Source organism: Molothrus aeneus, chromosome 26, assembly GCF_037042795.1.
Source record: "Molothrus aeneus isolate 106 chromosome 26, BPBGC_Maene_1.0, whole genome shotgun sequence".
NCBI classification, from domain to species: Eukaryota; Metazoa; Chordata; class Aves; order Passeriformes; family Icteridae; genus Molothrus; species Molothrus aeneus.
The window spans coordinates 3358478-3385999 of NC_089671.1; the positions used below are offsets into that span (position 1 = coordinate 3358478).

At 38.9% G+C, this 27522-nt stretch overlaps 1 protein-coding gene across 1 annotated transcript in view; it reads left to right on the forward strand.

Moving 5' to 3' along the window:
* The window catches only part of PRKCA (protein kinase C alpha), a 145567-nt gene that overhangs the window by 53584 nt on the left and 64461 nt on the right, over window positions 1–27522 (forward strand). The window contains exon 3 of the mRNA XM_066565870.1: window positions 6853–6935. Within this exon, the coding sequence (XP_066421967.1) occupies window positions 6853–6935 (83 nt within the window). The remainder of the gene's footprint in view (window positions 1–6852; window positions 6936–27522) is intronic.

Below are 27522 nucleotides of genomic sequence, written 5' to 3' on the forward strand. Positions count from 1 at the left end.
TACATAGAAACAGTGGTCTCTGTCTCAGAAAGTATATAATTAGCAAGAACATTGAAACAGTGCTGAATATTTTACATTACATCAAATCCTCTAATATTTTGAAACTCTTCCTCAGTTTTGCAAATCTTGTGCTGCAGTTTTAGTAGAATAAATTATATCATCTACCTTCTTTTTCCTGTATGGAAGGCAGAAATGACAAATCTGGTATAATATGTATGTGAATATAGTATTCAGACAGATCTGAATATGTTATGTGAGGTATTTTACTAAATCCAAACTGTTTCAAAAGCATCTTAGGTATAAATTTCTAATTTAAAATGTGCAGGTATATATTTATCATTTATCCCACTTTGGCTCTGCCAGGTCTGCCAAAGTTGTTTGGGTAAGTGTAAATGCATATTCATTCCCTGCCAGGCACACAGCCTGTATTTGCACACTGTTGTGGAGCTGGCAAAGCCAGCTTACCAGAGACACCCATCTGTTTTCTCCTTAGTGTAAAGGAGTTAATGACCTGAGTAGTTAAGACTGTCCAGACTATCTGTATAATCCTTTCACACAAATAAGATATTGTTGCATTTAACTGTTACTTTCTCTCAAATTAAAAACAAAAAAAAAAAAAAAGGGAAATTAAACAGCAGAGTTTACAGTGGTCCTATTTCTGTCCTCCACCTGCAGCTTTTTAGTCTAATTGAGCTTGGCCAAGCAGAAAATCTGCAGCAAGGTCAGAGGTGTGAACCTGAGATTAGGCATAGCAATTATTAGCAGGTAGACATGGAGCTTCAGAAATAGAAATCGGCCCTAATTTATCAATATTGATTTGATGCATTTCTGTCCTTTGCCCCCAGGGTAGGTTTTTGAGAAGGTAGCTTGAGCTTTGCAGAAACCACAACGAAAATGAAGGTAGCCCACGAGCAGGGAATGTGTAGCACTACACAGATTAGTGCTGTGAAGGTGCTGTGTGACCTTGTGGGCTCACAAAAGAGCTTTAAGAAGCTTAGGAACAGGTTGAGGTGATGGGCAGAGGCATTGTTTTTCTTATTCACTGTCTTAGCTTGGAACAGACTGTGTCTTGCTGAGCTCCAGGCTGGTTTAGTCAGAAAGGAGTGGGAAATGCCAAGTGGAAAGATTGCATAAAGCAGTTGTAAGTGTTAGCCTGGCTACTCCCCTGGGACTGCACTTCCTTCTACATGGGGTGAAACACTGGCACAAAAGCACACTGGTGTTTTATAAATGATATATGTTGGCAAAGTTAGGGTAATTTAGTTTTCAGAAATTCTCAGTGGATTCAGTATGTCTGTAGTAGTCAAAGGTAGGGCTGCTTGTAACTTGTGTTTGCTTTATAATCTACAGCCTTGCTTATATATAATGTAAAAGGGATTTTCATTATATTTTTACAAGTTATAATATGTTCAGAAGAGGAGAAAGACAAATATTGCTACATCCTGTATCTTAATTGCTGCTCTTCTTGTTTGTCTATTCCTAGTAAACTTATTTAAACAGTACTTATTTAAACAACAAATGCAGTTGGTATTTAATTGATTTGTCTATTTTGAAGTACTGCCCTATTTCTGTTTATTGTAATTACTATATTTAATCTTAGGATGATCTAACACATGCCATGTGCCACATTCATTCAGTCATTCATTCATTCATTGCTTGGTGCTGTGCAGAAAGCCCAGGCCAGCCAAAGATATGGGCCCCTGGGGGAAATTCTGTGGCCTCAGCGAGAATGCAAAGTGTGTGAAACAGCAGCTCCCAGCTCCAGACTCCTGCAGAGACTCTGAAGTGCTCTAGAGCCCTCTGGGAGTAACCCAGAGAGGGTTTTGTGCTTAACCCAGAGAGGGTTTTGTGCTCACTGAACTTCTGTGGGAGCTCCTTAGTCCAGTTCAGGATCAGTTCTTACTTAAAAGCCCCAAATTGGGAGCCCAGCAACAAATGCAGAGTGTGCACAGAGTTATTTCCCTCTTGCTGCCCACAAGACCTCCAGTACTGCTTCCTCTGCTCTGGGAATAAATCATGCTGACCTCCATTTTCCTCATGGTGGAAAAAGCCCATTCTTTATTCACATAACTCATTTTTATACAATTTTACAGACCTCATGTGTGACTCCAGTTGGTCAGCAGCTTTCTTGCCAATTACTTTATTGGTTACTAACAAGTTGTTACCCTGTATTGATTGGTCACTCAAACCCCTGATGTGTACAGGAAAAGTTGTTTGTGAGAGAGAGTTTTTATTTTTCCATCTAACAGTGTAAAAACCGTTTATACAGGTGCTGGTTGTTTTTCACTCAGGAAGAGATTGTCATGTTAATGAACTGCTCACACCAGGATTGCTTTCAGATGGGAGCTTGCAAAGTGCTAGCTTGACAAGGCCAGCCACTGATTTTAGGAGAGCAGGCTTGATTTTTTGAAGCTTTTTTCTTTATGATTTTTCTACCCTACTGCAACTCTGTGGAATAATCAATGCTTGAAACCTGGAAACAAATTATGAGCCTGTTGTTGTGAGGCTCCCAGTAATGCCATGGCAGTGGAGCCACAGCTTTGGGGTTGGTTTAAATGGGAAAAGATGTGATTTCTACACTGGTTAAAATGTTATCCATTGAGTTGGGACAGCAGTCTTGACCACTGGTCAGTGGGCATAGTGATATTTGTTCCAAAGTTGGACTTGATGGCCTTGAGCTCTTTTCCAACCTTGATAATTGTATGATTACAAAAAAGAGTCAAAGATGACTTGAAAAAAGCTGACTGATTTCTCTGTGGATGGTAACTGGCAGTTCAGTTGGACTCTGGCAAATACATTCTCTCCACCCGTTAGGTTTGCCGCTGAATTTGTTTTACTGAATAAATAAATACTGTGGTGTAGTAGAGCTATTTATAGCTAGTGGAAAGGCTCACCTACTCTGTTCTTTTTCTTCCAAAAGTGGGAGTTTACAAGTGATTTCAAAAAAAAGAAATCTCTTGACCTTTTCTAATGGTTCTCAGTTGTAAAGCATGTGACTTTTGTCTTGATATTTTTTACCCCTTGTTCTTTGGAATGCTTGTGATTGTGGAGCTCTTCAGACATATGGCTGAGTGATGTGTGGGCTCAGCAATGGCTTTTCTTCTTTCTAGATCATCTAATAGAGAAGATTGCCTCTGTTTCTGTTATTTATGATTGCAGTACTTCACTTTGGTCCCATCCATCTGTGTCATATATGCAAGCCATTAGTAGAAGTATTTTTTAGCAGAGAACTCTCAACCCGACCATATATCACAATAATCTTTTCACTCCCCATAATTTGGAATAAAGCTGGAAATTTACAGTGCAACCTTGTAACTCCAAGTGATGACAGTATATATATATTTATATATGTGTGTATTATTGATAACAAGTTTTTCTCAGTGCTGTGCCTGGACAGAGCAGTGTTGGGTAAAATGAATTGCCCTCCATTATGTACCATAAATCCCACAAGCCCTGTCGAGCATCTTCAGCTTGTTTGCTCTGAGAATGCACTGTGTGCCCCTTTCCAGGTTCCTCCTTGGTTTTGTGCTGCCCAGTTGGCATTTTCTGCTCTCTGGGAGGGCAGGGAGCAGCCAGGGAGGTGCCACGTGCCAGCAGAGAGCGAGCAGTTAGTCTGGTTCTGCAGCACAAGGCCTGTTTTGTTCTCTGCATCCCTCCCTGTTCCCCTCCCTGGGCTGCAGGGAGCCTTTGGCTCCAGCGAGTCCAGAGCTGGAGAGCATGGAAGCTCCCAGCCAGATGCTATATATACACCACAGATCAAAATCACACTGTCAAAACACAAAAATACCTCAATAATTTTCTTCTTAATTTTAGCTGTCAGCCTCGAGATGCCACTTTGCTCTTGAGCTGCTCTGCATAATGTGTGCCAGCTCCCTTCAGCTCATGGTAAAGTGGAGAGGAGCAAATTTCCTGGCAGCCTCTGCAAAGCAGTGTAATACAACTTTCATTACATGAAGGTGCTGAACATAATGTGACTTCATAACAGCTGCAGTAAGTGATGTGAAGCTCTTAACATCGTCAACAAGTAACAAGTGAGAGGTTATTTTTCATCTCTATTCCTAAAAAAAAAAAAATGGCACGTTATTTTAGGCAGATGACACTCTGTTTGCACTTAGCTGAACTAAGTAAATTTTTACATGAGTTCTCCAGCTCTGTGTTGTTCTGTGAAATAAAGAGAACACTAAAAACAAATGCTAAAATTCGGTTCAATGGCTGGATTTCAACTTACAAATCTGGATGTTAAATTATATGTACAGAAATGATGGCTGTCAGATGGATTTCAGTTGACACTTGTTCTTTTCCCTTTGGATTTATGATTCCATGAAAGTTGCTTGTTGCATTGGTTATTCCTGTGTGGAACTGTTTGAGAATTCTCAAAAGGTGAGACAGGTCTGATGCTTTTAGATCACCTGTTGAGGAGCCAGGCTCTTTGGAGAGAAGTCACCCCTTACAAATGGGAAATAAAAAAGAATCAAGGCTGTCCATGTTGAGTTGCCCACATCAGCTCCTATCAAAGGCTGTTATTTGGCTGAACACAAATTCAGTTTTGAGACTGCAGTAACCAGCACTGATAATCAGAGTATTATCACACAGTTTTGAGGTGTAGCCCAAGTCCAAAAGGACAAATCTTCTGTAGTTTGCTTACTCTGGCAGCTGAATTGTCCTTTCCATGGCAGTGTGATGAGCAATGTTTCCAGGGAAGTTCACAGCTAAAGTTCACAGGCTGGAGCAAACAGTGGCACTCCTCTTCCCATGTCTTTATCCCAATGCTTAAATCATATTAAAAACAAGGTCAGCATTGTCTCTGGCTGGATGAATTCCTTCACGCTGAGCTCTGAGGAGCTGTCAGCTCAGAGATAGGACATGGCTGGTGTTTCAGAAATTCTGCCCAAAGCAGATCCCAGATATGCAGTTTTCCTTACACACATTGCTGAATAAAGGCAGAGCTGGAGCAGCCACTCCAAGGTCTGAATTGGAATGGCAGGCACTGGTGAAGCAGCTCCATTCTACAAATCTCCAGATATTCCCATAATATGTCTCAGATCTTTTGCATTGATTATCACATTTTATTTTGCAACTTTTACAAAAATAATTGATTAACTTCTTTATTTTCTGAAGGATATACCAAGATTTTAATTTTTAAATTTTTTTTTTTTGCATGTGGTTTATTACTGAAAACACAAATCAGTCTATTGTCCTCAAGACTGGGAGATCTGGGACCAAAAATATAATCTGAAAGTAAAATATGACTCAGCTGCAAGTAATATTAATGGTAATTGCCACTTAGTGATCTTTCAGTTGGTAGAAAACAAACCATCAAAATGATAATTGCAGGATTCACTGGGATTTAGGTTCATTAACAAACTAGACAACCAAGTGGGCAGCAGCCCCTGAGCCAGAGCTGTGGCTCAAGTGGAGTCAGCAGAGCTAATCTGGAATCAGTGGAGCAAAACCCACTTTATTCCCTTTGCCCAAAGAATGAACATATGCCACGTCGGAAATAGAACAGTTGGAAACAATTTCTGCATGGGATAGGGATGAAAAATAGCTGGGAGGGAGAGGAGGGTGATTAGAAATGAAAGGCAGACTTAGGGCTGGGGATGAGGCCAGGCTGGCATTAGTGGGATCAGGCTGTGTCTGCAGTGACCTGCAGGTGCACCTGGGCACAGCTCTCTTCTCTGTTTATTTATGAAATCAAGTCATGGGTGTTTTAAATGGGAAAGAGAAGTGTTAAAGTTTCCTCATGCAATGAGCTCTTTAGAACAATTTAGGTATTTTAATATGTTTTCCCGTGAAGTTGAGGAAATTTAATGTTTGCTGTTGTTAAGCAATTTAAGTCTATTTTATTCTTGAGATTTGGGAAATAGTGTGGTTTTATGTGTTAGAAATGCAAAATTTCAAGTATACAGAGAATGCATTACCTATAAACAAGCTGTGAATTACTTTTAAATCATTTCATTATAGTCTCCTGACTCACTCTTTGATGGCATGGTGTTTATTACAAGGTTTTTTCAATCTCAGATCTTGATTGTCTGTTTCGTTGAAATGTGGACCAATTTCAAAATATCTGAACTAAGTTTAATATTATGAAAGAACTCATTGTGGGGGTGAAAAGCTGAAATACTGACTCTTAAAGTCAGCACCCCCAAGGAAATTGTTCTTTTGTTGTGGTTTGGAGGGACCTGTGTGACAACCTATGGCCTCCATCCCATGGCAGCAACTTTTTTATCTCAGAAAGAAAAAGTTCTTTGAGATCATTCATAAATTTTAAATGGGCTTCACATTGCAGTCAGGAGCTAATTTTCTTTTCCCATTATCTCCTGCCATTCTGTGCTATGAGAACACTTTGTTCTCTAGAACAGCATCACTCTCAGAGAGCTCTGGTCCCTCACAGAAGTAATTAACTGGGAAAGATTTGGATTTTTGTAGAGACCTTCCTCAGGCATGCAGGGGAGCAATCCCACACCCAAGGATGGGTTTCATTCCAGCTTCACATCCCTTCCATCCCTCCTGGATGCACATTGACAGTTCTGTGACAGAGCAGGATTGAGATTCAGGAAATGTGGCTTTGTGGAGCTGCTCATCCCACGCTGTATTTCAGCACTGTGGGCCGTCTCCAGCATTAAAGATTTATCATTGTGTAGAGTCTCCTGGCTTTGAAATGTGAGTGCTTAGCTCCTCTTTAATCACAGTGTTTGCTTGGTGTCTTGTGTCCTTATTGTACATGGGACTCTGCTTACTTTCTTTGACTTACAGGTGAAATATTTAGGTTTTATTTTATATTTGTTACAAAATAAAAAAAAGGAACACCACCACCAACCACTCTAACTGTTTCCCCTTTTTTTTTGCCAGTTTGCTGTTTTGTGGTTCACAAGAGGTGCCATGAGTTCGTTACCTTCTCCTGTCCTGGGGCTGACAAGGGGCCTGACACTGATGTGAGTACATTGACTTTCCAGACCCTGCTTTACACAGATTTATCTTGTTACACCCATGAGAGTGGATTACAAACAGGATCAATGGGTTCTTCAACACAGATAATTGAGTCCGAGTGGGTTTTAACAGTTGTGAAGTGAACGTTTATGGACTGAAAAATCTATTTTTGGTTAAGAGCAGTAAGCTTGAGTGTGTGACCAAGAACAATATCCTCAGAACGTGACAACCCTGAGGCGTTCACCCAGCCATGAATCAGCATTTTATTTTCTTTGCTTTATGTTGGATGTATTTGACATTAACAATTCCCAAAAAGGCTGAAGCTTTCTCTGAGCTTTCTTAGTATCTATCTTATCTCAAAGTGTATCTTTTGAGCTGTCTCTGGTCCTTGTCTCACTGCACACAAAGATCTGTAGCTCCAGTTAAATGACAATTTAATCTTGAGCCAGCTGGCTTGCTAGGTTTTTATTTTATTTTCATGTTTGAGCTAGTCTAGGAGTCTGGACACTCCCATTCCATCCTCCTCTGTCAGTACTTCTGTGGCATTTTTGGTCCACAACCAGTTTTTCCTCTCCACACATCTGCCTGCCTGGTGAGACACATGTGCAGGATCTTTGTGTCACCCTGCTGAAATAATAAACTGATCTCATTTGTTCACATAAAAATAACATTTCTTTGGGTTTTATAAATCCCACTTTACAGTGAAGTAATTTAACATCTGCTTATGGGAACAATACATTCCAAGTGTTCTTTGTCTGAATGGCTTTGTTTTGTTTCTTATCACATATTCATGCTCTAGATTGTAGGCTATTATCTCCTCTGATAAAATACACCAGAAGAATTTTCCTGCTAGCTTTTAATGAGCTTCTCATGACTTGTTTCAATATGCCAGCCAGGAGGTCAGTGAACAATATATGGGCAGAAGCCACAAGGGGTCTTGGAAAATTTCAGATATTAAAAAGTTCTCTCATTTTTAAATTTAAAGATGGGGAAACGTTGAAGAACTGAGAAGAATTTTTAAAACTTCCATTTTAATACATTTCACATATTTTATATTTAGGTGCAGAAGAAAAATGCTAAAGTTAGAAGTGTAATTAAGTTAGGAGCGTTCAGTATCTCTTATTTAGCTGATCCAGACCTTACCAATAAAACACTGGTCAGGCAAGAGCAAGAAACCCAAATTGTTCTTCATACCTTTGCTTTTCTGAAAGGTCCTGATTTCTTTAAGCTTTGCAGTGGGGCATTTGGCTCTGTAAATGTAGTTAACAGCTAAAGCAGGCTTTTGGAAGTTGGGAGTTGTGTATTTGGAGTGCCTTGAGCTGCAGAGAGGCTGAAACCCAGGTCAGCCCTGCATGGGTGGTGTTCTCACCCCTGATCTGGCTGCACACTGTTGATGGCAAAACCCCTGTTGGGCCCAAGGGGGCCACAATTTCAGCAAAAGTCTGAACAATTAAAGAATATCTGCTGAATTCCTCATTCTCTGAATATAGTTCATACCTACAAGCAATGATTTGTGGGTATGAACTGTAGACCTACATTTTCTAATTAGAAGATGATTTCTGGTTTACTTTGGTCAGTCCTAAAGCCACAAGGAGAATAACCCAAATCTGGTTTTAGCTTAGTGCTCACTTGTGATGTAGGATATTAACGGAAGTTATTCTTGATTGAGAGGTGACACTCATGAGTAGCTCTGCTGTGTTCATCATGAATGATTTGGTTCTTAAAAGTGCTCTTGGTTATTTTTTTTTATAAGATGGCTCTTTGGGGTTGTTCACCTGCAGTTCAGAAATGAGAACACACGTTTGTGTGCAAGACCATTTAATTTTATTGAGAATCTTTGCATGGTGACAGAGTCTGTGACAGGTTGTTAATGGTCTTTAGTATTGCTGACTGCATTTTGTGATTTGGGGTTTTGGGCTCAGTGATTAAATAAATCAGCCTAATGTCTCGTTCCTGTATTTGGGTTACCAAATGATCATTTTCAATATTTACACAGCAGCAATAGCTCAAAACCAGTTTGAAGATTAAAAGCAATGAGAAAATAAATATGTTTTATTAAAACTGTGCTACATTAGTGGGTACTATTACACAAAGAGGATTGTAGAATATTATACTTTAATTTACTGAAATGTTTGACTATAATTTCAACCCTTTCATAATTCAGCAACTGATTCCTCTCCCAGTTGCTACAAGCTTTGTTCTGAAATGAAGTGTGCTATAAAGCTTATCATAACATTTAGCAGATTTTTAAATATTAAACCATCCTTTTCTAAATTACTTTGTGCAGGTGCACAATTAATTTGTGTACTCAAATGCTCCAGTGTTACCTTTCCATTAATTGTAAGACTAATACTGTCATTAATAAAATTAATTTTCCAGAGCAATAGTTATAATAATTACAATCATTATATAATAATAATTGTTGTGTATCAGAATAATGTTAAATTATGGTGCCCTGTACTTTTAATATAAATGAGGCAGTCCTTGCAAAATAATGCCTTAATAAAGGTGAGTGTAAAAGAGGAAAGCTTAAAGTGAGTCTCTTCTTGTTTTACTCAGAGTAGCTGAAATGTGAGGTTGAAATGTCTGTTTGTGCCAAAAGGAAAATAATACTTGGGAATAAAGTGCTCATCCATTGCAGTGGTGGTGTCTGGGGAGCAATATCCTGTTTCAGTGAAACAAGAAGTCACACAATCAAAAAATTGTGTATCTCCTTATTACTTGGCAGGGTGTGAGCTCTGGTTTCTTAGGAAAAAGCAGCTCAGGAAGTCGTTTTCCTGCTGTGTAACAGCTCTCACCAGAAATTATTCATCTTCTCTTTATGGCCACCTCTTTATGGTGATGCTGAGGGGAATTTATTTAACAGCTCCTGCTGCTGCTGCCCTCCAGAGTCACAGGAAGCCTCATCTCCAGCTCAGGTGCTTGCTTTGGGAAGGTGCTTCATGTTCTTAAAACTATTTGAAGTCATAGGTGAAATACCTCAAACTGTGGTAAATCAGTGTAGAGATGTAAGAGCAGCCTCAGCAATGGGGTGCTGCTGTAATGAGCTTTGTTAAGGTGTGTGCAATATTGAGGGATAATTGGTCAGTTTATTGCAAAATGGAGTTAAATATTTGTTTTCTTTGTTAATGGAATTCCATGACCAGAAGGTGTCTTTGTTATATATTAAAATGTTCCTAATTACATTCTGCATGTAATTAAAAACCCCAAGCATTAATTTAAATAGTTTTTGACTGTATTTTGTGTTTCAGTAGAAGTTTATGAGACTTTGAGTGCACAAGAACTCACAGAGCATGGCCTCTGGATCTGCACTATTTCCCTTTCAGATTATAATAATAGAGAATCCAAGGGATGATTATGAGGAAAATAAATAGAAATTAAAAAGTGAAAATAATTTAAATGAGAGTGAGTGACTCAGCAGTGAGAGGATTTGAAATCTGACTGTGCTTGGTGAGTTTTTAGCCTTTAAGCACCTAGGAGAGAATGGATGGGAAGATCCAGATGTGTCCTTACATAAAATCAAACAGCAAATATTTTTACCCTCTCATCATTGCAGGGTAACTGAAGCCAGGGATGTCAAAGGTGACATACTGCAATTTCCAAGTCAGTTATCCTCTTGATACTGACATTTTTGGGAGCTTTATTATCTTCAGCACATTTGAAAGCTCAGTGGGAATGTGAACAGCTGTGAAGTTCTGTGGGATGCTGCAGAAGTTGGGTATTTTCATCAGTGGGTTGGATATTGGGATAATGCAATTCTAGAGTCCAATATTTCAGATTTTTTTCTAAGATATAATTTAAGATATAATTTATATGTGTTAAGATATAATTTATTAAAACAACAAAAAATCACTGGTGAGAGGAAGAAAAAAATAACAAAAAAGCAAAAATAAAAGTAAATCAGTGTGATCAATATTTCAAATTTTTTTTCTATGTGTTAAGATATAATTTGTTAAAACAACAAAAAAATCACTGGTGAGAGGAAGAAAAAATAATATAAAAACAAAAATAAAAGTAAATCAGTGTGATCAATATTTCAGATTTTTTTTCTATGTGTTAAGATATAATTTGTTAAAACAACAAAAAATCACTGGTGAGAGGAAGAAAAAATAATATAAAAACAAAAATAAAAGTAAATCAGTGTGATCAATATTTCAGATTTTTTTCTATGTGTTAAGATATAATTTGTTAAAACAAACAAGAAAAAATCACTGGTGAGAGGAAGAAAAAAATAACAAAAAAGCAAAAATAAAAGTAAATCAGTGTCATCAGTATTTCAGATTTTTTTTTTCTATGTGTTAAGATATAATTTGTTAAAACAACAAAAAAAGTGACTGGTGAGAGGAAGAAAAAATAATATAAAAACAAAAATAAAATGAAATCAGTGTGATCATGAAGACAGTGGTTCAGATACACTGAAGCAGGATTTTCAGTGGATCATAAACTCCCTGCTGGCCAGCTGTGCACCCCTGTACAAAGCAGAGATATCACAGAAATCATGATTCTGTTGTTCAGGGAAATGTTTTGTGTTAAATTCTGCAACTCTCCATTTGGAATTTGGGAAAGAACTGAAGTGTTAAAGGTCTTTATATCACAATCTTTGAGTATTTTTTTGTCTCTTAAACAGTGTCCAGGTCTCTTAAGGGCAGTTTGTGGCAAGGGACAAATAACTCCATAACAGGGCAGGTGGTTTTGGGTGTGGTGATGGGGAACTCTTGCAAGGGGCTGCCAATAGAAGAAATTAAGATTTTTTTTCTTGGGTTTTCCCTCTCTCCACAGTGCTGTGGGTTTTCCCTGAGTGCTCTGTGGGGAGATGGCACATGAGCCCTGGGAGGCTCCACTGGGATTTTCATTTTATGGTTTCTGTGATTCTAGAGCTGCAAGGAGAAAGATTGACCCTTAAAAATTCATGTGCTGGGGGACCAGTGGGAAACTCTGAATTCAGAAATGCTGATGCTCAGAGTGGCAGGAGGGGGTTGGGTTTGCCCTGAGGCTCAGGGAGTGCTGATGTCCACAGTCACTGCACTGTTACACTGCTCATTTCATGGCTGGGGCTCTGAGAAAAATGATTTGAACAATCACCTCTGTACTAAGCCAGAGTAAATTAATATAACTGGTCTGCCCTGGAGGGCTTAGGTGTCTTGACCAGATTTCTGTTCAGTTCCAGGAAATGCTGAAATATTTTTCTTTTTTTTTTTTTTTTTTTTCCTGTTCTTTTTCCCCCACTGGCATTTAATCATGTTTCTAGATCATATTTACATGTAGGAGGCTGGTTTCAGAGTGGAAAAAGAGAGCTGCTTGACTGGCTTAGGGAATTAAAGAAAACCAGACCAAACTCATGAGAAGAAAAGGCAGTAACTGGAAGCACAGTATTAAGATTTACTATAGAACTAGTTAAAAAGGGATTTTCATCAGAAAGCTTTGCAATCTTTTTCCAAGGATAATGAAATGCAGCAGCAGGGCTTGTCTGATTTGCTTTTAACTCTGTAGTTGTTTTTTTACAATGGAAAACAACTGTTATAAATGTTGGACATTTTGAGACTAGAGCAGCAACAAACATAATTTGATAAAATATTATAGAATCATTAAATCACTTAGATTGGAAAGGATCTTGAAGATCATCAAATCCAACCATATCTCACTAAGGTTTGGGGCAAAGGTTTCATTGCTAATCTGAATTTTGAGTATTAGGCAATCTTGTCCCAGAAATATTTTCTTTTTAATTAAGATGAAAACCTTCTTGCTTCATCACAAAAGAGACACAACTGCAGGGAGACCTGGCAAGAAGCAGTTCACTGCTTGCCAGATTGACAAAAATGTCCTCTTTAAAAGAAGCCTGGATGAATTTTTGGAAGTGATTCTTAAACAGCTCTGATGCAATTTTTCATTGCATTCCCTAAACAGAAAATATAAAGCCCCCTCTATTTATAGATTAAGGAAACAACTCAAAATGTTTTATATGTCTGTGGTTTCTAATTATGGTAATTATTAATCACATTGATTTTGTTTGCAATAGACATTATTAGATGCAGGCAGTAGGTAATATTCTTAATAAAAAGCAATTACAGTGCAAACATATTTTTGTCAAAATATGATGTTCCTCACTATATTATCACAGCCTTTTCCCCAAAAGCATGTCCTGGATAACAAAATCAGCATGATCACAGTCAATGCAGTAAGTGATACTGAAGGAGCTGAAAATTTGTATTCTTTCTGTTATTGATCATAAGTGCTTTAGAACAAATTTTACAGGACAGCAGGATAATTTTTCTTAAAAAATAAGCCTTTTCTTGCTTGTGGTTACCCTGGCTTATGTATCTCTGAAGAGTATCCAAAGCAGTTCATGGAGAAATAAAGGTTTCATTTCTATGGTTTTGACTTCAAAGCCCTAAAATTTAATAGTGGGTAAAAGTTGCTTGGATTTCTAATATTTTAATTGATTTTTTCCATGGTGCTGTGTGACAGGGGCTCATTACAAAGTGTGGTTATGTTGACAATGAAATTGCAATTTGAGCAGACTCAGTGCAGAGGTAAGATTCTTTTTAGTGGAAGACAGAGAAATGTCTGTGCATCCTGAGGATATATTGGGCTCATTTTGCTCCAGCACTGGGAGGAGGTTCTGGGCACAGGGGTTCAGGAATTGCCCATCCCTGGCTGTACTGAGAGCTTTGACTGCTCTCCTGTATGCCTCATCCCAGGTAACCTGAAAGCAGTTCTTGTGCTGGAATGGGTTTGAATTAATCATCCCCCTAGAAAACATCTGTACCTTCTATTCCTAAATTAAAGCACAGGCTCCTTTTATTGCAGCTGAAATGGCTTTTAGCTACAGTAAACCATCCTCAGCAAAAGCAGAATTAAATTACAAAGGAACAGGTTCATGAACTTTTCTAACTACTGGTAATTCCCACCTTTTCCCTGCAACCCAATCTCCAGACTGGCTCTGTGTCCATCTGCATGGAAATTTTCCCTGCAGTGTGAAAGGAGCTGTGTGAATCCTCTCCTTGAGCACCCCATGGGAAGGAAATCCATGGTGGGGGGCTGCCTGCACAGCGTGGGACTCCAAGGAACATTTGTGCTCACATCCTCCAGTGCAGCCCTTCAGGCTTTCAGTTCATGGAGTTTGTGCCTGAGACGCTGGGAGTGCAGTTTAGATTTTTGTTACAGCCTCTGAGATTTGAAAGTTCATAGCTTTTTATTTATAAAAATGTATTTTTTATTTTCCCAATCCAGAACAGTGCAAGTGCTGAATAGCTCTATCATAAAATTTAGACTTTATATTTTTCTTTCTAGCCATTTCCTGTGCAATATAGAATATAACATAGGTGATGCTGGTAAGAGTTAATCACTGAACAGAGCTCTGCTCAGACAGTTAGGAAATGTATATAAATGATGAACCTAAAAATATCCCTGATTTTCACAAGTTAGCACTGCAGAACAATTAGGCAGTGGGACTATAAAAGGAGAACTCACAGCTAAGTTGTTCCCAGTAGTAAAGAGAAATCTTGTGGATGAGGTGCAGTTGTGGTGGCAGCAACTCCTGGGTGCAGATTTTCACCATCAAAACTTTATTTAACTCCCCAAATTGAAGTTGGCATGATTCCAACAGCACTTATTTTCCAGTTGTTAAGAATATATTGAGTTTTGTGCAATTTGGGTTGAGATTCATTATTTCCAAGCTAGCTTTTGTTTCCCCTTGGCAAAAGTCTCGTGTCAGTCTTTAAACTCTGTGTAAATGTGCTGATACTTGGGTTTAAGGGGGAAGAATGCCTAAGAATTACTAATAATCTGTTTTGTTACATGAGATATCATGTGTAAAATGCACCATAGACATTTCTATCAGGTTCCACCCCCAAAACTATGTGGGTTTTAAAATAAAGAAGAGTGATTATGGCACACTGAACTCAGGAGCTAGAAGAGACACAGACAGACCACTGAGAGAGCCTTGCAGAATGCTGGCAATTTTTAGCACTGTCTGTTTGTTGAGGTGTCAGTTCTCGCACCAAAATTAGATTCAATCTTAATTTGGCATAAAAGAAGTGGGCTAATTTTGAAAAGCACTGCAGATCCCATATGCTCAGAGTGATTTTAATGTGTCACCAGAGTGTCCCCATCTCTGGGGATGGCTGAGGCTCTGTCCTTGGGGTGCTGGAGAAGTTTGCTGATCTCTGCTGAGTTGAAGTGATGTGGCCTCAGCTCCTTGGTGTAAATCACAGCTCCAGGGAAGCTCCTCTGGGGGTGGGGAGAAAAGAACAACTTGTACTCTTAGGAAGGAGCAAAGCTCTTCTATGGAGGTGCTGTGACCCTGGAACAGAGAGATGAGAGAGTGAGGAAAGGCAGGGAGGGGACATGGGGACATCCTGGCTGGGCAGGGAGCAGCTGCCACCCCCTTCCTCTGCAGCTCCATTGATCCATCAGCTGCTGGGAAAGCATCAAGGAAGCTCTGCATGAGCAGGAACAGTTTGGTTTCCTTCTTGGCCATTGCTCTTGTGTTTTCTCATTTTCACTAATGTCCATTATTGGGGTCGTACTCTGAAGGGATCCAAATAGCTCACAGATTTTTCTTCAGCGTTTGGGATAGACAGGATTTGTCTTGAAGTAATCAGTGACCTCAGGGAAGGTGTATTAAGTGTTATCTTAATATTCTGTCATTTTATAATTGATCTGTTTTTTCTAGCAGCCCAATGAAACTTGATGCAAACAGATTTTAAGGCAATGGAGCATTACCTGTGCTGAAAAACCAAATCCTGATGCTTCTGCTGAAGTTAATACAATCCCAGTCATGATTCCCTTCGTAAATTGTTTTTTGCTGTTCCCTTGCAAATAAATTACCGTGGCATGGCCTGTGTAATTAATGAACCTCAGTCCTTAAAGTACCAGTGATCAGTGCTGAGCTCATAAACTAAAGGCAGAAGCATATCATAAATTCTGCTAATGAGAACTTAATTGATGGAAAAGTCAGAGATTGATTTATTCCTTTTCCTTTCTGTCCCCATGAGAACAGTACCTGCTGAACTGAGGATGAAAGAAATGTCTCAGTGTTGGGAACACCATTGTAATCTGTATCAAAGCACCTTCAGGTCTGTTTCTATGGTAACAGGAGCATCAGACCAGCAGAGAACGGACCAGAAAGGGGATAAAAGCTACAAAAATAGCTGTAAGAAGTGTCTGCATAGCTTTGGCTACTTTTCTTTCTTTTTTTAGAAAAGAAAAAAAAAAGCCCCAAACTTGGAGTTTTTTGAAAGCTGGTTATTATTTAGGTTAGAACCTATTAGCAGTGAAGTAGTGGTAGAATGCAGCAAATTATTAACTTCAGGGACATTAATTAAAGAGTTTATCAGAAAGAAAGTCTTAAAATTAAACCTAATAGAAACACTGTAATTTTTAAAAGCAATTTCTCTGTAACCCCTCTTGAAAAGGCATTTCCTGAATCTTAAGGTCTTCATTCTTTTTATAAAAGTTATAATAAGATGAAAAATTATCCATCTTTGGTCTGCAAATAGCCTTTTCTCCTATCCACCTAATTGCTTTATTATCATTAAATTGAGCACTTGGTGTCTAATTACAATGCTGGGAATTGTAAATCACAGACTGGGGTCCATGGGGTCAATATTCTTCATTTTGTGTTGCCAGAGATTGGGTAAAAAGACGTGAAAAGGAATAAAAAGCTTTTTCCTCCATCTTTCAGATGGACTTTGGTCATTCCAGTGGGAAAAGTGGCCTGAAAAATCACAGGCAGGTGCAGTTTGAGAGTCTGATTTCTTGGAATGAAAAGCTAACGATGACTGATTGGACAGGGACTCCAGTGAGCACCAGAGAATGGCTCCTTTTAGGGTGTATGTACAAGCAGAGATGTATAAAAATTCTGATTTACCCTGTCCAAAAATAGGACAAAAAGCAACCTGACTGCAGTGATGAGGTTTGAGGGAGTTGGGAACAGACTGGCATGAGAATATATAGAAAACCTGTGTTAAATAGGCCATGCATAAATACATGGAATGTTTGTGGAGAAGGTTCTTTGTTTCTTTGTCTCAGGTTTTATTCTAAAATAACTTTTTCCTTTAGAATCATTTGAAATCTGGGATTATCCCAAATTATTATTTTCCTTCCTGCAAAAATTGTTTGTGTTTAATTAAAGATAATTTGAGTCCTACAATCTTACCATGCAGCAAGAAGATGATCTGGGCATTCCTTCTTATAAATAGCTTTGTGAAATTCTTTCTTAGTCAAAATCCACTTTTATTTTCCAAGGTCTATATTAGTGTCTACAGATTGACCTAGTTATGAGTAGATATATTGGGATTGTTAAATCTGAAGCCTGAAGTCCCATTCCTCAGTGCATATTAATGGCATCCACTTTTTTAAACTATATTAAAACTATATTATTTTTATTTCCCTTGAGAAAGAAAAATAAGAATTTTAATAAGCAAAGGTTTTGATTTTTGTGATTATTCTCAAAGTTTTAGGAGGTTTTTTTTGTCATGTTGATCCTGTTCTACCAAAATTCAGTTGTCAATTTTGAAATTTAGTGAAATCAATACACTGTTTTAATACCAAAAAGAATAGGAGTCAAAATACTTTGGTATTTAGACTTTGGGAGAAGCAGAACCAAAATAGATAGAAGGATAGTAAAAAAAAACCCAAACCCACTAGAAATAAAGCAGTCCTGTAACTTTTAGGAGAAATACATAAATCCCTCAGAGTTCTGTTTAACATCTGCTACTTGTCTCTCCGTGTGCCAAGAGCATGATTGGACCATTCAGGAAAATAAAAAGAACTCTGCAATCAACAGACTCTGTTCAATATTCCTGCTCAAAGGGGACTCTCCATAAATAATATGAAAGACTTTGGTCAAACACAAATGGGTTTATATTTAACACGTTTTGTTCAGAAACCTGGCCACACGGAGGTGAAATTAAGAGAACTAGAAATACACTTTAAATGCTGGAAGTGCGTTATAGAGAGGGGTAGAACATGTTCTGTTCTCCTGTTCCAGACTAATCCTTGGCTCTTCTGTGAGAAGGTGCAGCTGTTTGCGCATCTTGGAAGCTCAAATCAAACCCAAGTGGTTCCCAGAGCTTTGTGGTTGGCAGCAGCAGCGCCCCGGGGTCAAACGAGGAGACAGCTCCAGCCCCGAGCCCAGCTCCTCCAGGCTCCTCACCAGCAGTTCTGTGTCTAAATCAAGGCACTTCCGTGACATAACAGTCCAGAAATGGCTCCTCTAATAAAACTTCATTTTCAAGTAGTTCTAAAATAAAGGGGGAAAAAAGCAGCGTTTTATTTTCTCTCACTTCAGCCGTCCTTGGGCTGCATTTCATTTTCCTGTCGCTCTGCTCCTGTCACAGCCCCTCCCTCAGGTTCATCACTGTTTGTTTTGCCAATACTCTGGGGATACACTCCAAGAATTTGGGTTATTACTCACTGCAATAAAAGACCAATGCATCTTAATCAATATAGCCTTCCAAAAATTAAACATTTCCTGAAGTTGGGGTTCAAAAGGATCACATTAAAAATCAGATTCCTTCTTGGAAATAGCAGATTTTTTTTTTGCCTTCTGAGAGTGTCATGCATGAAGGTATCTGGAAGATGAGATTTATTTTTTTTAATTAAGGCCTTTTGGCAAAATGTGCCCTACTCTAAAGGGGATGTGGAATTCCTCATCCATGCACATGCAGGCCTGTGCACACAGATATTGTTCATTTTCCATGCTCATTAGTGTTTGTGTTCCCCAGCAGAGCCAACAGGAGCTGCAAGGAGGCACTTGGTGCTTTTGAAAATTAGGTTAATAAATCAACACCTGATGTGGGAGTTGGTGAGGGTGTTCTGTGCTGTTCAAAGTACAAAATATTTACTATTTGCATAGGGTTTTTTGTTATGCAGTTGTGTGTCTACTTCTGCAGAAATGTCATATATCTAGAAGTATTTATGGCATATATTTATTCTAAAAACATTGCAGTTCCACAAATACCTGGGTGGAAAAAACCTGCAGCACTGAAAGTTATGTGGCTCAGCATTCCAATTTTTTTCCTTGACTTGTTTGTCAAGGGAGAGCTCAATAAAAATGAGAACTGCTCTGGATTGCATGGGCCAGCAGCTGAGATTTGCAGAATGTTCTGAATGCAAGGTACTGCTTTGGAAGTTTGGAGGAATTCAGGGAAAGGTCTGGGAAGCAGTGGGTTTCCAAGCATTTCTAACATTAGTACAAAATTTGCATCTGAGTCAGTGGGAGTCTTTGGTGCTTAATGAACTGTGCTTGATTTACAAACTTGGTATTTAAACTGTTTCTTTAACACAGAAATAAAGAGTGTGTGAGATTTACAACTGCAAGAAAAGCTCAAAAGATGCCAAATAAACTGTGCTGTATCTATTCTACTCAGAGCCCTCAGGAAAATGTTGATTATACAAAAGTGTTCAGTGCATTTCCTACAGAATCCCAGGCAGGAAGAGCTCTGGCTCTGGTGGTGATGGCACCAACTGCTGGAGAAATGATGGAGAGTGATGCCTATAAAACCAGATAAAAAATTTATAGTTCATTTAGTAGGAAATGGAATTTGAGATGCTGCAGTGGGTTTAGGGTGTCCTCCCACAGTCCTTGGGATTTAGGAGACTCAAATAATCACAGCAAGGAGAAATTTCTTCTGCAGGTGCAGAACTGGGCTCTCTGCAGTCACCACCATCAGCTGGGCATTTGCTGCAGTTCATTTGAGTAAATGTGCCCATCATCCCCATCTTTTCTGCCTAAAATACAGAGCTCAGCTGTCACCCCATCTTTTTTTTATAAGCTTTGCAGCTTTTGTATATGTTTTATTCATTGTGATTAAAAAGAGGTGGAGTTGTAAATAAGGCCAGTGGCAAGAAACTGTTGGTTCAAAAAGCTTCCTGGAATAATAATTTCAAAAAGTAGACTAGGGAAAACAGCTTTAACTGGATTTCTCCAGTCTTCCCAGCCTTGTGCACAATCATGTGAGTATAGCCAGTATTTAAAAGACTGTTAATGTTATTCTGACTTGAAAGATGATAACTTAGAAGTGAAGTTTGTCAATAAAGGGAGAAAACAAATAGGTAGTAATCGAAAAAACAAAGGAAAAAAAGAATTATGTTCTTGCTAATGACAGTCCATAATTAGATCTCCTTAATGGATGGGTAGAATAATCTATTTAATTGTAACTATAGTTTGTGATAGATTACTGTGCCTTATTGTATTATGTCCCTGTAATGAAAGTACCAGCATTACTTTTGTAGTAAATAAATGTTTCTCAGAATGCATTTTTCAATTTTCTCAATTTACTCATAATTTATGTAGAGCCTTGTGAAATTTTTTTTGTATTTTTTCTAATGGGACTAGTCTTTTGATCCTTTCATAGAAATTGCCCCAATTTCTCAGTTATGCAGCAAAGGTTTTGGCCTTATATATTTTCAAGTATATGCTGCTATTTAGTGATTTATCCCAACACTGGCAAGTTGAAATGTTCTTTATCTACAGCCTAATTAAACTAAACCATATACCATCTGTGTCTAGTTCAATTAAAACAAATTGGACAGATTGACCTCCTTAATACTCTTCAAAGCATTTTATTAGTCTGCAGAGTCCCTTCAAGATAACTTGTTAGCTCCTGAGACAATGCTTGCTGTCTGCTTGAAAAAAACTGGGGGGGAAAAATGCCAGTCTGCATGAAAATGAAAAAGAAATGTTCATTTTTCCATTTAAAACCAAAGAAAAGAGTAGAAACCCTGTGGAGGAACGTCGGGTGGAAAGGAGCTGTACAACCAGTCTTTGACCCTCCTTTAATGGCCATTTCTCCTCAGCTTTTATTCTCTTTTAGGTCTTTGCTGTGGGGTTTTCCAAGTTTGTTTGTTTGTTTTGAGAGCTCTTTGGACAGGTGAGGGTGAAAGGACTTTCCACAAAAAGTAACAAAGCTGCCCTTACTACAGACAGAATATTTTACTTGGCCAGCAGAAATGTTCCTTTTGTATCTCGACTTGGCAAATGCTCCATGCTATGCTTAAAACAGGGAGATGTGAAAATCCTGACATATTTAACTGTTTCCTCTGTAACTTTTCTAATGAAAATCAATAGTGTTGAATTATTCCAGTACATCTGTGTTTTAGGTGATCTCCTAAGTTTTATTCCCACCTAAGTGATTTCTGGGCATGTCGTCTTGATAAACAGCAGAAGATAAAACCAGTAAAGTGTGGGGACTGCTGATGGCTTTTGGAGTTATGGCCTGCCTTCACTGACTGTGGTGGTCAGATGTAATAGTTCTTTAATTCTCTGGGTAAAATGAAATAGAACTTTTGATTCTTCTACTGTGATTGAAGGGATTTCACTTCAGTGGATGTTGATACTTTTAGTTCATTTCAGTGTTTGTTTGCTCCATTCATTCAGTTTTTAACACAATCATTTTAATTGTTTGTTTCCCCATTGAGCCCTGACTCTGCCCTCATCCTGAAGGACTGATCAGGAATTCCTCTTCAGTACAAACCCCTTGTTTGCCCTTCTCTGGCCATGCAGATGGTGTTTCATTTCTTGCTGGGAATAGTCTCTGCAGAAGATGCTGCCAAAGTGTCTTCATTAACTGGCTGCCAGGAGCTTTGAGCAGTTGACCACCTTTCCCTCAGATGATAAAATCATTTTCTTTGGCAAATCATTTTGATTTAATGGCCTTCAGAGTTTCTTTGCAGCTCTCCTTGGAGGAGTGAGAAGTGGTGAACACAGCGATGTCAGGTCTTGTCAACAGGAATGAATTTCCTGAGATTCTGATACTTCTGTTATTCATAGCTCATCCAGGAGAGCGAGTTAAAAATGGAAAAAAGAGTAAAACTTTTATTCTTCAGATTAATGAGTTGTAAATAACTCTTCATCAAACTTCAAGAACTGCCAGTCTTAAGCAAACATTTCTTTAATAGCATGGTTGGGACTAAAGCACTTTGTGCCTTGTGCTGCTTTACTGAGTTGGGTTTTCCTTTGGGATATTCGCTGCCCTGACATTGCATAAACTTGCTGCTTCAAAAATATCCTCTGTGATCATATCCTGAGATGCTGAGACTGTGCAATAATATTCCATCATTTTCTTTAAAACTCATTTTAATGATCTTTTAAAAGAAATTGAATTATTCTGAAAAAAAATTGGAGAAAAAAAATATTTTTGTTTGTGATACAGAACAGCAGAGAAGACAAGCAATAATCTTTGCTGACTATTTGGGTGATTCAGTGAAGGCTGACTGAGCATCTGTTTAGCAATTTGAAGTTGGAGACAGCTACAAAATTTGTCATCCTGCAACAAAGAGGGACATTTAATTCCATTGTAAATATGTAAGATGTAAATTTACTGAAGCTCTGTGTTACTGTGAGTAAATTGAGTTTGAATTCATTAAGAACTTTGAAACAATCATCGAGTCAGTAATGAATCATTAACAAATGCAGAAGCAGGCTTTCAGTATTAGGCCAGGTTTTGTTGAGGCTTTGCCTCTTGTTTCTAGTTTTGGGGAGGAGACTTTCTGTGTCATGTCAGGGGACTCAGTGCATCCTCCAGGTTGGACTTTTCCTCTCGAGCCATGGCAGAGCAGTGATCCATCTGCTGCTCTGTGCTCCTGATGTTCCCCCAGGGGTCAGGAGCAATCCCAGCCAGGAGGGCTCAGCCTGACCCCCAAACTCCCCACTCAGCACATCCCTGCAAGGGAAGGACCTTTCCACACAGGTCTTTTACAAATTGCTAATTAGACACAGAGGATACGAGTCCTGCCTGGATCCCACAGGAGCCTGGAGAGAATTCCCACTCTCCTGCCCTCAGATGGGTTCTGCACCCCCTGCTCTGCAGAGCTCTCTGCTTTCACAGAGCTCTGTGAAAATAAGAGATCTTTGCTTCTCAGCCTCAGGAAATGTTTATGGGGATTACATTTTCCAGTTGGAGATTTGGAGAATAAGGTTTCTGGTGTCTGACATGATCTCAGTTGCTTGGAGTCAGAAACACCAAGGTCATGTTTGATCCCTGTTTGGGCTGTTCCCTTTGGAGACTCAGTGATCCCTGTGGGCCCCTTTCACCTCAGGACATTTTGTGGCTCTCTAATCAAGAAGAAACCCAATCCCTTCCTTAACAAGGGCTCCATTTGAGTTATTGCACTGAGATATTTCAGGCATTTATTTCAAGGCCATGTGAGAAGCCTGTATCTTTGAAAGACACCTAATATTTAAAATCAGTGCTCTAGGAGGTCCTGAATCCTCAAGGGACAGATTAATAACTTCAAGCTAAAATATTGCAAAACTTAAAAAAAAATATTCCAATAAGTTTTTTGTCTCCTTAAAATAACCCAGCTGTGAAACTGGAAGTATGTGGTACTAAGTGTTCTTTGTTCAGAGCTTAAAAATAATTCAGAACCCCAGGGATCTGGAAGCAGATGTCTGCTTCAGGAATCATAAGGCCCCAAAACTGGGAGTATCTCCTTGTCAGCATACTGATTTCAGAGTCGTGTGGCACCCACCAATTCAATGGAAAAGTTTTTTTTTCCACTGGTTAAAACTTCATTTTCAGAGATCAGGGGTGTGGTGGTTGTTTTTAAAATTTGTTCTGAGTGCTTGGGGTAATCATTGTTCCAATCTGATCCAGCATCCTCAGATATGTCACAGAATCATAGAATGGTTTGGGTTGGAAAGTAGATAGATATGTATTTATGTATTTATATATTTGCAGAAGTAATCCAACCCCTGTAGGACCTGCTCTTCCCATACCCCTGCCTGCAGCATCTCCCAATTTCTGCTGCAGTTTTACTGTCTCTAATTAATTTCTGTTCCTTGTTCCTTTGCCATATTTTCCCCCAAACAATCCTGTCACATTCAGGGACTCTGTACAGAGATATCTCTCTCTGAATGGAGGAGTTGTGTTTCAAATCAATATTGCCATTTAACCCTGCATTTCCAAAATAAATCACCATTTTATTGGATGGACTGCTTACTGTAAACTCTCCATTTCATGATGCTGTGGGCATGATAAGTAAACTGGTAATATGTGAGCACAAATACATGTTTTATCAAGGAGCATTATAAGAAGCTTTAGGGTAAGGATTTTTGTTTCTTTTTTCATCAACACCAGACTAATTAATACTTTCCCGTAGAGTTTTTTATCCACAGCTTTTGCCATTTTTCATTTGGTAACCTGCAGTTTATGTAAATACAGTTCTCTGCAGAGGAGGTTTTAAACATATAATCTTAGTTCATATTCAGCATTCATATTTAGGGCTTTATTTCAGTCCATGTATTCAACCTTTCTTTATTTAACAGAGAAAGCTTTGATTTTAAAAAGTGTTTACCTGCTTTACTGATTAGACATGAGAACATTTTTCTGTTGGGTTTAATGTACTTGTTTAGTACAATCTTGAGGCAGGCAGAAAAACTGCTTAATTGTGTTATGTTAATTATATTCTGTGTGTTTGTTGGGAACCAATGCTTTTACAAGCAGTGGATTGCTGATTCTCTATAAAATCAAAGCTTGACTCAGTGATAACCTGTTTTCTAAACTGAGGCCTCTCAACCATGGCATATTAAAAAATTAAATCCCACAAGGTTGCATATTGTAAGAGACACTTGAGCATATCTGCGCTGATTGTGAGTGTTGGGGCTGAAACCTACTAAAGCCAGACTAAAAAATGAAATTATTCAGTCAGTCAGAATGTTGAGCCTCATCAGGTGCAGGAGTCAGACACGAGTGGGGAATGTATTGACAGAGGAGCTGGTAGGTAGAGGAAAAATGATCAGCCAAGTGCTGGATAAAGTCACCTGTACAGTTTTAAGTCTGTATTTTATTAACCTATGGATCACCAGCAGACTGTGGGGCCCAGCCCAAGTCCTGCTGGAGATGAAGAGCAATAATGGAACAATGTCATATATAATAGCGGGGGGAGAAGCAGAGCTGTGGGACTTGAAATTAATATCTCTCCATCATGAGAACTGCTTGAGTTTTATTTATGGAGCACTTGGGAATTGTTATTTCTGCAGGGTGAGACTTCAGGTGGTTTTTCTTTCTTATCTATAATGCAGTGTCATACAAAAAAATAATAAGGAAGAGAAAATCTGACTCATGGCATCTGTATTTATCTGTGAAATAAGTGGCTCAGTGGTGGCTGTTGCACAGATAGATGTCATATTTGATCAAACCTGTTGTAATTCTTTCTCTTAGTCTTAGGTATGGACTGGTTTGCTGATAGAGGACTGTCAGTTGCATAAAGTCAAATCTCTGGAAAATGGTTCAGTGACTTCCAAATGGAATTATTTTGTTAATGATTAAAAAAAAAGGTGGGAAACCTTTATTTTGCATTTTTTTAAATTTATTTTTGAGGGTCTAGAATGGTAGTTGACTGCAAAATCTTCAAAAAAACCCTTGGCTATGCTGGTGCAGCTTCTGCTCTGGGAATCTGATGTGGCATGTCAGAAACCAGGTTTGCTGTGACCTTTGAGGCTGCCCAGATCCCTCTGTGGGGAAGATTTCCACCGTGTCTGGCACTGACTAATGAGTTAACTGGATTCTGCTGAACTGGATGCTGCTGCTTTCTGCTGGACAATTTATTTTGCTGGTTGACAGGCTCAAAATTTACTCTTTTTCTGAAGAACTTATTGAAAAGAAATGTTGTTGCTGTGGTAATAAAACACGTCTAAATGCTTTAATAGATCTTTACAGATAGTTCATACAATACAGAGATGAGAATATGCCTGCCTGCATAGGGAAAATTCTGTGGTTCTTTTAGGTGCTTCCCCATTAATAACAATTATTAAAATAATTTAAAAAATAATAATACAGCATAGAGCTGTGTTTGTACTTCATGCACTTAAACTTCTATTAAGCTCTGGTAACAGCTTTTCTCTTGATCCTGTGTTCTTGCTGCAGAGTAGCCTCATTTGTTTTGCCTGACAGGAAATATGTAAAAAAAAATAAAAATAATAGCACAAGACCATGCTCTGTCACACTTGAAGTAGCCGTGGGAGTTGAAAGGAATGAGACTTGATAAATTAATGATGCTGAGTGCTGAAGGCAAATGGGGAAGTGATGAATGGAAGGAGAGAGGTGCCAGTCTCTGATCCTGTGATTGACAAGCCAGGCACAAAGGTAATGGCAGAACTGTGGGCAAGGGGAGAAGGCAGTGAATGAATTTAAAGCAAATTGGTGAATTTGGGACTGAAAGTAACAGTGGTTCATGGAGACACATTTGTTTTAACCACTTCTAAAACCATGTTTATCTTAGGGGAGATAATACGATTTTGTAAACACTTAGCACTATAATTATTTTTTATATGTTGAAACCATGTTTCATTTTACTGCAAATTTGATTTGACTTTTCTAACTGATATTTTTTATGAAACTACATTTTTATTTCAGCTTGAACTGATCTTATTGCTGAGCTACAATTTATTTTTTTCTTAAATAATGCATTTTTATAGATTTCTGTGCCAGATGCAGTCGGTCACGATCAGCTATGGGATTTCTTGTGGTTTAGACTTTTGTCATCTTGATCACAATAACCCAGGGCAGGTTGTTTAATGTTAAGTCAAAGCCTGTGGAAATGCTGGAGGAGGATTTTAAGGCACAGCAATAATAACTGGCAGAGGTGCAGGAAATGTCTGTCCAGGCTGGGAATTGGCTGTGATGTGCCTTTGATTGCCTGTCAGAGTGAGTCCACCTCAAGGTGGGTCCGACTCTCACCTCGCCCCAAAGGCTCCCTGAGATGGGGATTGCTGCTGCTCTGGGTGACAGCAGAAATGCTGAATTAGTGGGGGTTGGGGATGGTGTTTCTGCTACCAGATAAATTTATTTCCTTGTCTTGAAGGGCTGTTAGAAATTCTCAGATCGCTTCTTGGAGTCAGAGGATCTCCAGAGCGTGGCCTCTCCTTCCTCAGCAACTCATTTGCAGAAGATGCTTGAGCAGCTCGTTCTCAGCAGCTCCAGCCCTGCATTGCAGGCAGAATAATCCTCAGTTGTGGGGCAGAATCCCTGTTCATGGAATGGATGATTTGTGCCTCGTGGCTGAGCTGAGGTTTGCCCTTCCATAGCTCATGTCCCACATTATTTGTCTGGAATTAATCCCAAGGGCTGGAGGTGCAAAGTCAGAGACCACTTTTGGCTTCAAAAATATGTCAGATTCCAAAGGCACCTGCAAAGGCTGAGTGCTGGAGCTGAGAAGTGCTTTGTCATTGTCCCTGCCACTGTTTCAAGGCATTAAAGCTGCCCATAAATCTCAGAAAAGGGCAATGGAGAGAGCTCCAACAAAAATCAAAGCAGCACTAACACTTAGGTATGATCTTGAGTGAACAGGAATGTCCAAAATATGGGGAAGAGTTTGAGATGTTGATTTTATCTGAATTTTTTAAAAAATCAAATCTTTGGACCAGGTATTGTTTTCTGTTTGCACAGCACTCCATGAATTTGATGGGAATGCCCTGAATGTGCCTGGAAATGCAGCAGTCACATCCTACACCTTTGTGTGCTCTGTCCTCTCCACTTGCTGAAGTTCATGGATTTCCCCTGTCCCCTCTGATCAGAGATGTGTCAGTCCTGGATCAGAGGAGCTAAAGTTTTGCACCATGGCTGTAGCTCTGTTGTGCAAAACCTC